Genomic DNA, 12,917 nt, shown 5'->3' on the forward strand with positions numbered 1-12,917 from the left:
GTCTGTTGGGTTTCATGGTGTATTGACATTGTGTTTGCTTGCAGGTCGACCTCGGCCAATCGGGTGAGGCAGCTCTGATCCTTCACAGAAAAGGATTTGATTGTAGGTTCCCTAGCAGAAACATGGGACTCCTTTGCTCGACTACTCAGGGAAAGGTATGTTGAGAAGTTGAGCTTTCTTATGCAGTTGCTAAAAGGGTTTTGACCAACCCGTTTCACTGATACCTTCCAAGACACAACTAAGGGTCATAGTAATGCCTCTCACTTTGATTTCCAATTTTAGGCACTGCATTTTGAGAGAAATGGGCAGATATTAGAAAAGCATCAGTGAAGGTGCAGCATGACCTAGTAGAAAGAGCACGGGTCTGGGAGTCAGAGGACCTGTGTTCTAATCCTGGCTCCGCCACTTGTCTCCTGAGTGACCTTGGGCAGGTCACTTAACTCCTCTGTGCCTCAGTTGCCTTATCTGTAAAATGGGGATTAAGACTGTGAGCCCCATGTGGGACAGGGACTGTGTCCAACCTGATTATGCTGTATCTACTCCAGCTCTTAGTATGATGCCTGGCACACAGTAATCACTTGATATCATTTTAAAAAGTACAAAATGATTAAAAGCTAGGAAAATGAGACCTTTAAATGAAAGCTAAGGAAGTCAATGAGAGATTTCAGTCTTAACAACAAAAGTCTATTAAAAATCAGAGTGGACCTAATGAAAATCAGATAGTAGACCTAAAAGGAATAAAATACACTACATTTTCTCATCCCTCATTATTTGGTTTTGAAGGGAAGCAAATTTGTGGAGGAACCTGGAGTGCATGTGCTGTATGCATTTATAACCTCTTGCAGAAGTACTCACCCTTAGGGGGTGGTCAAGGGGAAACATCACAGGGGGTGTGGAGATGGGAGTTTTAGGGATCTAAACATTTGCAAGTGAGACTGTCAGGAGACTGTCCAACTGGAGGGTATGTGAATGGCTGGGGGAAGAGGGGAATCTCAGGATTCAAAAACTTGAGAACCACCACTAGCCTAAGAATATAAAGTCCAGAGAAACTGGGCATAGCTAAATGTTGGTGAGCCAAAGCTGATTTTGCAGACTTGATAACTTTTGGAAGCTACTTGCAAAACTTCATTACTCAATTTGACAAAGCCTGGGTTATAAAGAAGGTACTGAGCAACTATTTGCTGCTGAGAAGAGAAAAAGGAAATATGAGGCAAAGAAGTTTTTAATGTAACATTGTCAGCCCCTGAATGAGTTATGAAGAAAGAGCGAGGAATTGTCTTTCCTGGAGACCTTTTACATTAGAATAAATTCATCTGCCTTTGCCTATTGGAAATGCCTAATTCATGCCAGGACTCAACCTTGGCACCTGTGGTATTGGCAGGCCATAGCCCAGGCCCTATCAACCAATTGATCAATCATATTTATTGAGCATTTACCATGTGCAGAGCACTGTTCTAAGTACTTGGGAGGGTACAATATAAGCAGTATAACAGACATGTTCCCCGTTAATGGCAGAAATATCTTCACACCTTCAAAAAAGTCATTCTTAATCTAAAATTAAAATTGACATAACTATTTGAACCCCATGCCTCTCATTTACCAATTAAATATTGGGTTTGGGTTTTCGCAAATCCTGAGAGAACAGGCATTTGTGTTGTACAGTGGACACAGGAAAATACTGTTGACTGACTAGACCGACTGGAGTTGAATTAAATGGGATCTTGAGGTTCATTCCAGTTCTGATTCTGTGAATTTGGCCAGTTGTGTTCTTGAAAATGATAGAAAGCCTAAATGACATTTGCGTAGGGAGACCATCTGTATTCAAAGTCTATCTGCTTAAAAGACCTATTTTTTTTTTTTTTACCTCAAAGGAATTACATTTTGAAAATGCAGGGACTCTGTGGCCTATCACTGGCCTCCCTCCCTCCTGCTCCATTCCCAGTGGAGTTTGGATCATTATTCAACTGACCCATGAGTGTCCTAGGGTTTCCATATGCCCAACTGGACCTCCAGGCAACCTTCTAAATGAGAGCCTGTCCACTCTAAGATTGAGGTCCCTGTAACTTTGAATTTGTATCCCATTTTTATTTTCCCAAATTTCCTTCACATCAGTGATCTCAGTTTACTCCTCCAGTGCCCTGGTAAGATTGGGAGAGGCATACCTTATCCCCCATTTTACAGATGGAGAAACTGAGGGACAGAGAGGGAAACAGCATGGCATAATGGATAGAGCACATGCCTGGGAATCAGAGTTCTTATCCTGGCTCCACCACTTGTCTGCTTTGTGACCTTGGGCAGGTCATTTCATTTCTCTGTGCCTGTTACCTCATCTGGAAAATGGGGATTGAGACTGAGCACCCCACATGGAACAGGGACTTTGTCCAACTCGATTTCCTCGTATCCACCCCAGCGCTTAGTACAGTGCCTGGCACATAGTAAGCACTTAAATACCACAATAATTATTATTATATAATAATAAGAAATGACTTGCCTAAGGTCACCCTGCAGGCCGGTGACAAAGATGGGACTAGATCTATGGCTGCTGCCACCCAACTCTAAGGTCTTTCCACTAGATTACTCGGCCTGAGTTGGCATCCTCTGGCTCCCTGTCATCCCACCTTCCACAACCCATTCTGAGCTGCAGGCTGTTCATTAGAGGACTTTCTCATTAAGAGTGCAGACTTCTTTGGACCACAGTCTTATATCTCCATAATTACACTATTGTGCCATTTTTTTTTAATAACTGCCCATATGACGTGGTCACTGAAAGTTCCAAAGTGTTGCCTTGCAATAGCCTAAATTTGTATTGAAAATAGTACAACAGAAAAGATCGTGTCTACATTCAAAGACCACCTGTCGTAAAGGCCACTTTCTTGGGGATCTGAGTGATCACCATAAACAGATTTCACTGTAATATCAAAGGACTTCATTGGATATTTGAAAAGCTGAAGTTGCTGAATGAATCTTGGGAATAACATTGCCACTGAAGCCTTTGAAGTAGTTTGTTCATGTGCAGTACTGAACTACTGTGTGGAACAGTTCACAGAACAGGTCTGATCAAAGCTGGAGATAGTTGTTGGCTCGAAGCATTTTTTGAGGTGGGGGCAAAAAATTAAATAAGAATAGGCTGAGTTGATGAGATCAAGAAAACATATATTAAGGTTAATTTTAACCATCCCTAATTATAACTTTATAATTGGATTGCTGTGTTCAGGTCTTTTTTAATGTATTATCCAAACCTAAATATTCAGAGTCAAGGGTAACAGGTGAAATTAGTTTATCTTAATGCCCATCAAACATTTTCATGGTATTCATTATATGCTTACTGTGTGCCAGGCACTGTACTAAGCGCTGGAGTAGATACAAGCCAATCAGGTTGGACACAATCCATGTCCCACATTGTGCTCACAGTCTTAATTCCGGTATTACAGATGAAGTAACTGAAGCGCAGAGAAGTTGTGACTTGACCAAGGTCACACAGCAGACAAGTGGCAGAGACAGGATTAGAACCCAGGTCCTGACTCCCAGGCCCGTGCTCTATCCACTAGGCCATGCTGCATCTCAACTCATTTTCCACCCAACAGGAAAAATAAAAATGCCTAGTTTATGTTGCAACTGCTCCTGTCAAAGCACTGGTTATAACTCCACCAAAGTGGTCTTTTGGCATATTCCTACATCCTAATTTCCAAGAGGGAGTGATTACAGGAAAGCTGAACATCTGGCTTGCACACAAGGTGACCAGAAATCTGATATATTGGTGGGGGGTGGGGTGGGGGGGGGGAGGCTGCAGGGAGAAAGATCTGGGGGAAGGAGAAGAAAGGATTGGAGAAATTTGTGCAGCCCACAGATTTTTCTTTGAATTGATCTAGCTAGAAAATCCCTCCCCCTTCATATCTGGCAGACCACTGCTCTCCCCATTTTCAGTGCCCTTCTGAAATCTCTGGGGGCCTTCCCTGATTAACCTTTCTCCACACCCTATTCTCCCCGCTCCCCCAAAACTGCCACTTTGGTACTTCCAGCATCACATGGGTACCTTTGATGCCCCCAACCCAGAGCACTTATGTCCATATCTTTATACTCTTATATTTTCCTACCTGTAACTTATTTTGGTTTCTGTCTAACTTGCTAGATCACAAACTCCTAGTCTAAGTTCCTTGAGAAAGGAACCTGTATATATATATATATATATATATATATAGCACAGCACCTGTATATATGTATATATGTTTGTACGTATTTATTACTCTATTTTACTTGTACGTATCTATTCTATTTATTTTATTTTGTTAATATGTTTCGTTTTGTTCTCTGTCTCCCCCTTATAGACTGTGAGCCCACTGTTGGGTAGGGACCATCTCTATATGTTGCCAACTTGTATTTCCCAAGCTCTTAGTACAGTGCTCTGCACACAGTAAGTGCTCAATAAATACAATTGATTGATTGATTAAGGGGATCATGTCTTCTCTCTTCTACTCTCCCAAGCCCTTAATACTGTGTTCCTCACAGAGCAAGCACTCAATGCTATTGATCGATTTAATTTTGTCTCCTTTTGCTTTTTTCAGATGTTGGTACACAAGCTGTTTAACAAGTTTACAGTTGAAAGTCTCATACCTTCATCACTGACTTTGATGCATTCACCTCCGGATACCAGAAATATAAGCGAGATAAATCTGAGTTCCATGGAAATCAGTACATTCCGAATTCGACTAAGATGAGCCTGATTTTCAAATCGAGAAGAATTGGCTTTTATATTTTTTCCATTTGATGTGCAATAATGAAGCACACTGTTAATTCCAGCTTCTGAATACTGTGAGACCAAGCATTCTTCATTTTTTTTTAACCCAACACAGTACGAAAGCCATACTATAAACAACATTTTAGTCTTTACATGAAACACCACCATCGGTATAAATTAATGCAACAAAGGAAGAAATCTCTAAGGACATTAACCTCTCAACAACAGATTGAATCTCAGGTTAAATGCTAATTGTTTCTGTTTGGGGGTTGTGAGGAGGTTCTTAAAGTATTTGTTTTGCTGATCCATGAATTAATTTATGTAAAAATTGCAATGTTGAATTCCCCATAACAGTTGTAACTGAAATGAAATAAATAAAGCTGTTGGGTAGGAGCTAATGGCCAAATAGTTGCAACCGTGCATAAGAGTGACAAGAATTTAAATGTATTCCCTGCTGTGGAGATTTGAATTATGTGGTAAAGTGCAATCTAAGAACCTTTATGATACAAATAATTGACTTTCATACCTTTCTCCTCTCTACCTTTTCTTCGTGCTGCACCCCACCCATATATAGTGTGGGAGATTCCAGAATTTGAAGATTCACCTTGTAGTAGGAAAAAAAGTAGGCATAGTTATATGCTTTTTCATTACCTGACAAAGTAGGTGCCATTTATTCACTGTCACATCAAATGTGAAGTAATCCCATCAATACCATATCCATAAGGTGTTTTTTCTTTTTAAACTCGTTTAAGTACTGATGTTCTCACGTGGGGTTTTCTATTTCGAGATTACCATATCAAGATAAATGTGCCTTATTTTTTGATATGTCTTGCTAAATCTTTTTGGTGTCCACATTACTGTGCTTTTGTGTAGGGGGGGTGGGTAGTTTATATAACAGTTAAATTGTGTACCTTTCATTTGACAATGCTGGCTCCACTCTGATCTTTGTTGTCATTAAATTTGTGCTGATGTTATTCTAAACATTTTGACTATTTGAATGTACTAGGATGTCAGAAAAAAAAAACAGGAAGAAAAATACTGTTAATCAAAAATGTGCTGCTACTAAGGAAACTGCAACTCGATGCATAAATTTCAATGGGTAAATTCAAGCAATCCCTGCATTTCACAGATTGTCAGCTATCACTGATTTGAATGTCAGAGTAAAGCACCAGGGCTCATCTTGACATTAACCTTATTAAGGAATTTCTTTTCATCTGTTTCAGATGGCTTTGGGGTAGTGAGATCAAGTTGATACCCACAGGCCATGTGCCAAAGTGGATCATCTTTTTTTATTAATACATATTTTGTGATTTTAGTGAATCCTGTGATTCCTATGGATTTTAGATTTTTTTCTAAGTTTGCTGTTAATGTACTTTTAGCTTCCTGTCGATTCTCACTTCCCTAAATGATAAAACTGAAATCTTGTTGCTGTTTCCCTGGGTGGTTTGAGCTTGGATTTCAAACTGTGGCTTTCTACTCACAATTTAACTACTAAGAATCTGGTTAAAATTACTTTATATACAGTAAATAAAATCCCCTCTGCCAGTGTAATGTCGGTGTGGATGACTTCATGCATGAAACATGGATTGTTGTTTCCTTGATAAAATCTTTGAAAATTCTTCCTTTTTGTTGAAATCTACAGATCTTAGAATTGCCAGCATAAAGTTCCAATAAAAAGATCAGTGCTTTCATTGCATCTTAAAAATTTCAAACCTTCCTATGGGAGATCACTGTGTTCTGTGGTAAAGTGGTTATTTGTAATCTTTAAATTCTGATCAGCTGTAAAGGCAAGCATCTTGATGCAATAAAATTATTTTTGCCTGTTGTAATTATTTTCCTTATTGATCAGGATCTTGTATGAGCTTTTCATGTGTTGTCACCAAGTGTTCAATCAAAGTGTTAAAGATATCCTGCACCAACAGGTTTCTGCTTTTTCTACTTCATTTTAAGACAGAACAACAGGAAAATGAACCTTCTTGTCAATTCTGATAAATCGGTTTTAATAATTCCATATCCTCTGATGTTTGCTTTTAACTCTACTCCTTTGGTCGCAAACTCGGTGACTGGTGGTTGCTTATGCATTTACTATGAATGTACAGAGACCATCTTGCTCATTACATCTTCCTCTTTTTACAATTTTTTCCATAGCTATTAATGTGTGAGAACTGCGTGTCCTCATTTTCCGTAAATTATGATGAAAAGAAAATGCTGTAAAAGAAATGTTGTGAAACATTGTAATGACTTTCCATGTCAGTTATGCCTCTTTTGAAATGTTTTAACATTTCTTTGTCCTAAAGGTCTTTGCTTTATGACCTTGCTCATACTTAAGGTCATCTTAATGACCTTGCTCATACTGTCCTTGTAACAAATAGGTGGTTTTTGATATTTTCTCTTGGAAGATTTTATATCTTTTTGGGGAAATGTAATATAAGATCTCTAATAAAAGATAATCTTATGGTGTCTCTGCTGTCTTTTTGACTAGTTTATTTCCACATTTGCCCACTCTGACTCTTTTTGACTAACCATCTCTCTCTCTCTCTGCTTGTGACTGTTTGAACACCTGGTTCTGCTTCCTCTTCAACTTCAATACTGGCACAGTGGGACCTAGAGCCTGATTTTTCTGTACTTTTTCCCAGCCTTCATTGACTTATTCCAGGACCTTGCCTCCCCCAGACAGCACATTTCTCATTTTGCATGTTTCCTAAAGTTTTCTAAAAGGTGGTAGAGGTGGGGGAAATGATTTCTAAGGAACTTATTTAAAAAGTTAAAAGCACTAAGTGTTAAAGTTCCCCAAATCTTCATCTTCCAAAGTACTTCCCAACTGGGCCAGTGTATCCCTCACTTCTGGATTTCAGCCTGCCACTGGGTTTTGTCTTTCTGGACCTGATCTCTAAATACATCTTGAGGTATTCACACTGGTTATGCCAAAATGAGCTGTAAGATAAAATCTTGCTTATTTCTCTCCCAAGCACTTAGTTTAGTGCTCTATACATAGTAAGAGCTCAATAAATACAATTGATTAATTATTTCACCTACAGGAATGACTTTTACTCCAAACAGAAATATGAGAATGAGACAAAACTCTTGTCTTTGCAAAAAAGTCAACAAAATAAGCCTTACACTCCCTGTGGAATATATTCTTCATGGATCCTTTAATGGATGAGGCAGAAAACCCTCTTTTAGGAGTTCAGAATTTTCGCTATTTTAATCTGTTGGAGTTGCAATTGAGAAATGTATGTATGTCATTAAAAAATAAGCCTATGGCCTTAATGTAATTATTAGTCAACCTAGACAGCTGTTCAAAATGCATTCAATGTGATAATGCTGCATTATAGTAAAATGTCTGTGGTCAATAGCATACCATCAACTGCAACCGTGTATTACATTACTATTATTATTGTATTTATTAAGCACCTACTGTATGTCAAGCACTGCACTAAGCCCTAGGGTAGATACAAGCTCATTGGGTCAGACAGTCCAAACAGGAGGGAGAACAGGTATTTAATCCCTATTTTGCAACTGAGGAAACTGAGGCACAGACAAGGAGTGGAGCTGGAATTAGAACCCAGGTCCTTTGATTCCCAAGCCCAGGTTCTTTCCACTAGGAGAAGCAGTGTGGCCTAGTGGAAAGAGTATGGACCTGGAAAGTCCATGGCCCAAGCACTGTACAATCTCACTCTAGGGGAGGCAGGTGATAAATAAATTACCAGCAAAACACATAGCAACAGGAAGCTACCTGTCGGGATGTGGTCTCAACAAAACTAATGCACACATTTGCTGCTTTCACATTATACAGCATTTCTTTCTAACCAATAAGTTATTTTGACACGCAATAAGTACGAGCAACTCTTCACTGGGAACTCTTGGAAAATAATTATTTCATTTCTTTCTTCAAACAGCACCTAGGTCCACTAATGCATTTCACAGCAAATCCACCCATAGAGGATAATGATGTGGTGTTAGTCAAACAGATAGCAAGAGAATATTGATTGTCTAGTACCTTAGAGGAATGGTATATTTTATCAATAAGCACTGTCTCTGATGGCCATCAAGGAAGGACAGAGCCACTGCCATCTAGACTTCTAAAATATCCCTAGTTGATAAATGTGCAACATAAGTTGGTTTCTGTAGTGTAGTGGTTATCACGTTCGCCTCACACGCGAAAGGTCCCCGGTTTGAAACCGGGCGGAAACATTGTTTGGAGAAGCAGCAGGGCTCAGTGGAAAAAGAGCCCGGGCTTTGGAGTCAGAGGTCATGGGTTCCAATCCCAACTCCACCAATTGCCAGCTGTGTGACTTTGGGCAAGTCACTTAACTTCTCAGTGCCTCAGTTCCCTCATCTGTAAAATGGGGGTTAAGACCGTGAGCCCCCCGTGGGACAACCTGATCACCTTGTAACCTCCCCAGTGCTTAGAACAGTGCTTGGCACATAGTAAGTGCTTAATAAATGCCATTAATATTAATATATATAAGCCCCATCGCTCCACAAAATGAACTGCAATTTTCCCTTCAGTAGGAGAAAAGAGCAAGTTCAAGATTAGTTATGCATTAAACAGTCCATTTGAGGAGACTAATTAGGAAAAGAAAGACCTTGAAATGGAAGTTATGGAAAAAAGGAAGCTGATGAGCCGTTTTGGGAAGTCATTTGCCCTTTCTGATCACACACAATAGCATTTTGACTGCCAGTTTCTGGAGAAAGAGTGGACGTTAATCCGAGACCTAGGCATAAGGTCCAGAAATGTCTTGGCACCACAAAAATGAGACACTATTCAGTGCATTCAGAGCATTTTGGATGCTCTATTTTCTCTGGCAAACTGGACTTCTAAATTGATTTTGAGAACAAAGTGTTACAAAACAGGACTGGGATAAGGGGTTATTTTATCCCTGGATCTTGAAGTCCTGGCCAGTTTAGAAGGGGATACAGACATATAACCCCACAGAGGTTATAATGAGTCAGTGTCGTTGTAAACAGACCGGCTAGCAAAAGTGTATGAATTCCATGAAATCTTTCCCCAGCTCCTGGAAGCCAAAAATGAGTGCTAACAACATATTGATCAAAATGCAATCCATCCAAAAGCCATCTTGGTTTAATATTGGATGTTCTCATTCATGCATCATTAATCAAAAGCAAGAAAGGAGTATTTCTCAAATAAGTTACATGCCTCTTGGTTTTAGTACTGTGCTCATTTACAGAAATCCATATGCTGTATTTTGCTTTTCTACAGAAAAAATAGGTATTCTCTCCCCACCAGACTTTGGCATCAACATGCTGGCCTCAACCACAAAATAATGTTACCAATTACTTTACCAGAGGACAAAAGCAACATTAATGTAGAGCATCTTTCATTCATTCATTCAATCATATTTATTGAGCGCTTACTGTGTGCAGAGCACTGTACTAAGCACTTGGGAAGTACAAATCGGCAACATCGTTCACTGAAGTGGTTCATCTCTGAAGAGAACACAACTCATCCTGTCTTACTAGCTTCTCTTTACGATGAAATAGTAATTTTTAATGTTTATAGGATAAAAATTATAAATCAAAGGTGTGTATCTTTGGCAGGGGCTGTGGGGGGGGGGGGGGGCCGCTAAGCATGTAATCCCCAATGAATCACATGCCCTCCTGAATAATAATAATAATAATGATGGTATTTGTTAAGCGCTTACTATGTGCCAAGCACTGTCAAGCACTGGGATAGATACAAGGTAATCAGGTTGTCCCATGTGGGGCTCACAGTCAATCCCCATTTTCCAGATGAGGGAACTGAGGCACAGAGAATCAATCAATCGTATTTATTGAGCGCTTACTGTGTGCAGAGCACTGTACTAAGCACTTGGGAAGTACAAGTTGGCAACATATAGAGACGGTCCCTACCCAACAGTGGGCTCACAGTCTAGAAGGGGGAGACAGAGAACAAAACAAAACATATTAACAAAATAAAATAAATAGAATAGATATGTACATGTAAAATAAATGGAGTAATAAATATGTACAAACATGTATACATATATACAGGTGCTGTGGGGAAGGGAAGGAGGTAAGGCGGGGGGGATGGAGAGGGGAAGGAGGGGGAGAAGAAGGAGGGGGCTCAGTCTGGGAAGGCTTCCTGGAGGAGGTGAGCTCTCAGTAGGGCCTTGAAGGGAGGAAGAGAGCTAGCTTGGCGGATGGGCAGAGGGAGGGCATTCCAGGCCAGGGGGATGACGTGGGCCGGGGGTCGACAGCGGGACAGGCAAGAACAAGGCACGGTGAGGAGATTAGCGGCAGAGGAGCGGAGGGTGCGGGTTGGGCTGTAGAAGGAGAGAAGGGAGGTGAGGTAGGAGGGGACGAGGTGATGGAGAGCCTTGAAGCCGAGGGTGAGGAGTTTCTGCCTGATGCGTAGGTTGATTGGTAGCCACTGGAGATTTTTGAGGAGGGGAGTAACATGCCCAGAGCGTTTCTGGACAAAGACAATCTGGGCAGCGGCGTGAAGTATGGATTGAAGTGGGGAGAGACAAGAGGATGGGAGACCGGAGAGGAGGCTGATACAGTAGTCTAGACGGGATAGGATGAGAGCCTGAACAAGCAGGGTAGCGGTTTGGATGGAGAGGAAAGGGCGGATCTTGGCAATGTTGCGGAGCTGGAGACCAGCAGGTTTTGGTGACAGCTTGGATGTGAGGGGTGAACGAGAGAGCTGAGTCGAGGATGACACCAAGGTTGTGGGCCTGTGAGACGGGAAGGATGGTAGTGCTGTCGGCAGGTTTTGGTGACAGCTTGGATGTGAGGGATGAACGAGAGAGCAGAGTCGAGGATGACACCAAGGTTGTGGGCCTGTGAGACGGGAAGGATGGTAGTGCTGTCAACAGTGATGGGAAAGTCAGGGAGAGGGCAGGGTTTGGGAGGGAAGACAAGGAGTTCAGTCTTGGACATGAGTTTTAGGTGGCGGGCAGACATCCAGATAGAGATGTCCTGAAGGCAGGAGGAGAAGTTAAGTGACTTGCCCAAAGTCACACAGCTGATGTGGCAGAGGTGGGATTAGAACCCATGACTTCTGACTCCCAAGCCCATGCTCTTTCCATTAAGCCACACTGCTGAAGTGACACTATCAAATGTATTTATTGAGTGCTTACCATGTGCAGAGCACCGTATTAAGCGCTGGGGAGAGTGCAATACAACAAAATTAGCAGACACATTCCTTGCCCTTAACACTGCCTCTGCAGTGATTACCGGTAGATAGTCAGAGATAAATGATGCAAGGCATCCTCCTTTATGGCGAGAGAAGCTGTTTTTGTCACAGATAAACGTAATCAGTACAATCGATCAGGTTCTAAATTTTGTTTCCCGTCATCAGAGTCTCACAGTTCAAGTAAGTCATCCATTCCTGTTCCATCTGGCTCCATTATGTGGAGCACGATAAGGGTGGCACTCTAAACAATCGATAGTTCAGAGCTACCAGTAGGGCCAAAGTTGCTTTCTGTTCCTACAGTTCAGCCATCTTCTTTGTTGGAGTGTTCTGAAAACGTTTTTGGCACTCCCCTTCTACTCAGTGCTGTAGGGGGACCTGAGGACGCTTAAGTGAAGTACTAAATTGCCATTGCAGAGCCTTCATTTTTTCCCCTATTGCACTACGTCAGGATGGATTTGACAGCTTCACCTTTCTATCTGGGCCATGTAGCCCGGGTGTCCTTAACCAGTTCTGGGAAAGTTCCTCACTCAAACTCACTCCTGAGAGGAAGGACTAGAGACCCCCTGTCTCTTGGGGACATCTGAGGAACTAACTGGCTGCCGGTCCCTATGTTCAGAGTATCAGCCTGGATGCCTTAAAGGACCTATTGTCAATCAATCAACTGTATTTAGTGAGCACTTACTGTACTGAGCATGTGGGAGAGTATAGTACAGCAGGGTCTAGGAGACATGTTCCCTACCCACAAGGAGCTTATAGTCTAAGAGGGAGACAGACTTTAAAATACATCATGGGTATGTACTCAAGTGCTGTGGGGCTGAGGGTGAGCTGGATAAAGGGTTCAAATCCAAGTGCAAGGGTGACGCAGAAGGAAGAGGGAGTAGGGAAAATGAGTAAGGAAGGCCTCTTGGAGGAGATGGGATTTGAATATTGCTTTGAAGGTGGGGAGAGTGATCATCTGTCGGATATGACAAGGGAGGGAGTTCCAGGCCAGAGGCAGGATGTGGGTGAGCGGTTGGCAGC

The 12,917-nt window shown here is 41.5% G+C and overlaps 1 protein-coding gene and 1 non-coding gene across 3 annotated transcripts in view; both read left to right on the top strand.

The window, feature by feature from the left end:
• MAN2A1 (mannosidase alpha class 2A member 1) overlaps positions 1–7,195 on the top strand; it is a 158,003-nt gene extending 150,808 nt beyond the window's left edge. Inside the window, exons 21-22 of one of the 2 annotated variants that reach the window (XM_038770502.1) lie at positions 45–155; positions 4,563–7,195. In XM_038770502.1, coding sequence (XP_038626430.1) covers positions 45–155; positions 4,563–4,715 — 264 coding nt within the window. In that variant the 3' untranslated portion in view covers positions 4,716–7,195. The remainder of the gene's footprint in view (positions 1–44; positions 156–4,562) is intronic. The other variant, XM_038770503.1, reaches the window with a different exon arrangement.
• A 1,661-nt stretch (positions 7,196–8,856) lies between these two features.
• On the top strand, positions 8,857–8,929 carry TRNAV-CAC. The gene has a single exon. It is a non-coding gene; the product is annotated as a tRNA-Val (tRNA).
• Positions 8,930–12,917: the final 3,988 nt, after the last annotated feature.

The sequence above is a fragment of the Tachyglossus aculeatus genome, chromosome X3 (genome assembly GCF_015852505.1).
Source record: "Tachyglossus aculeatus isolate mTacAcu1 chromosome X3, mTacAcu1.pri, whole genome shotgun sequence".
NCBI classification, from domain to species: domain Eukaryota; kingdom Metazoa; phylum Chordata; class Mammalia; order Monotremata; family Tachyglossidae; genus Tachyglossus; species Tachyglossus aculeatus.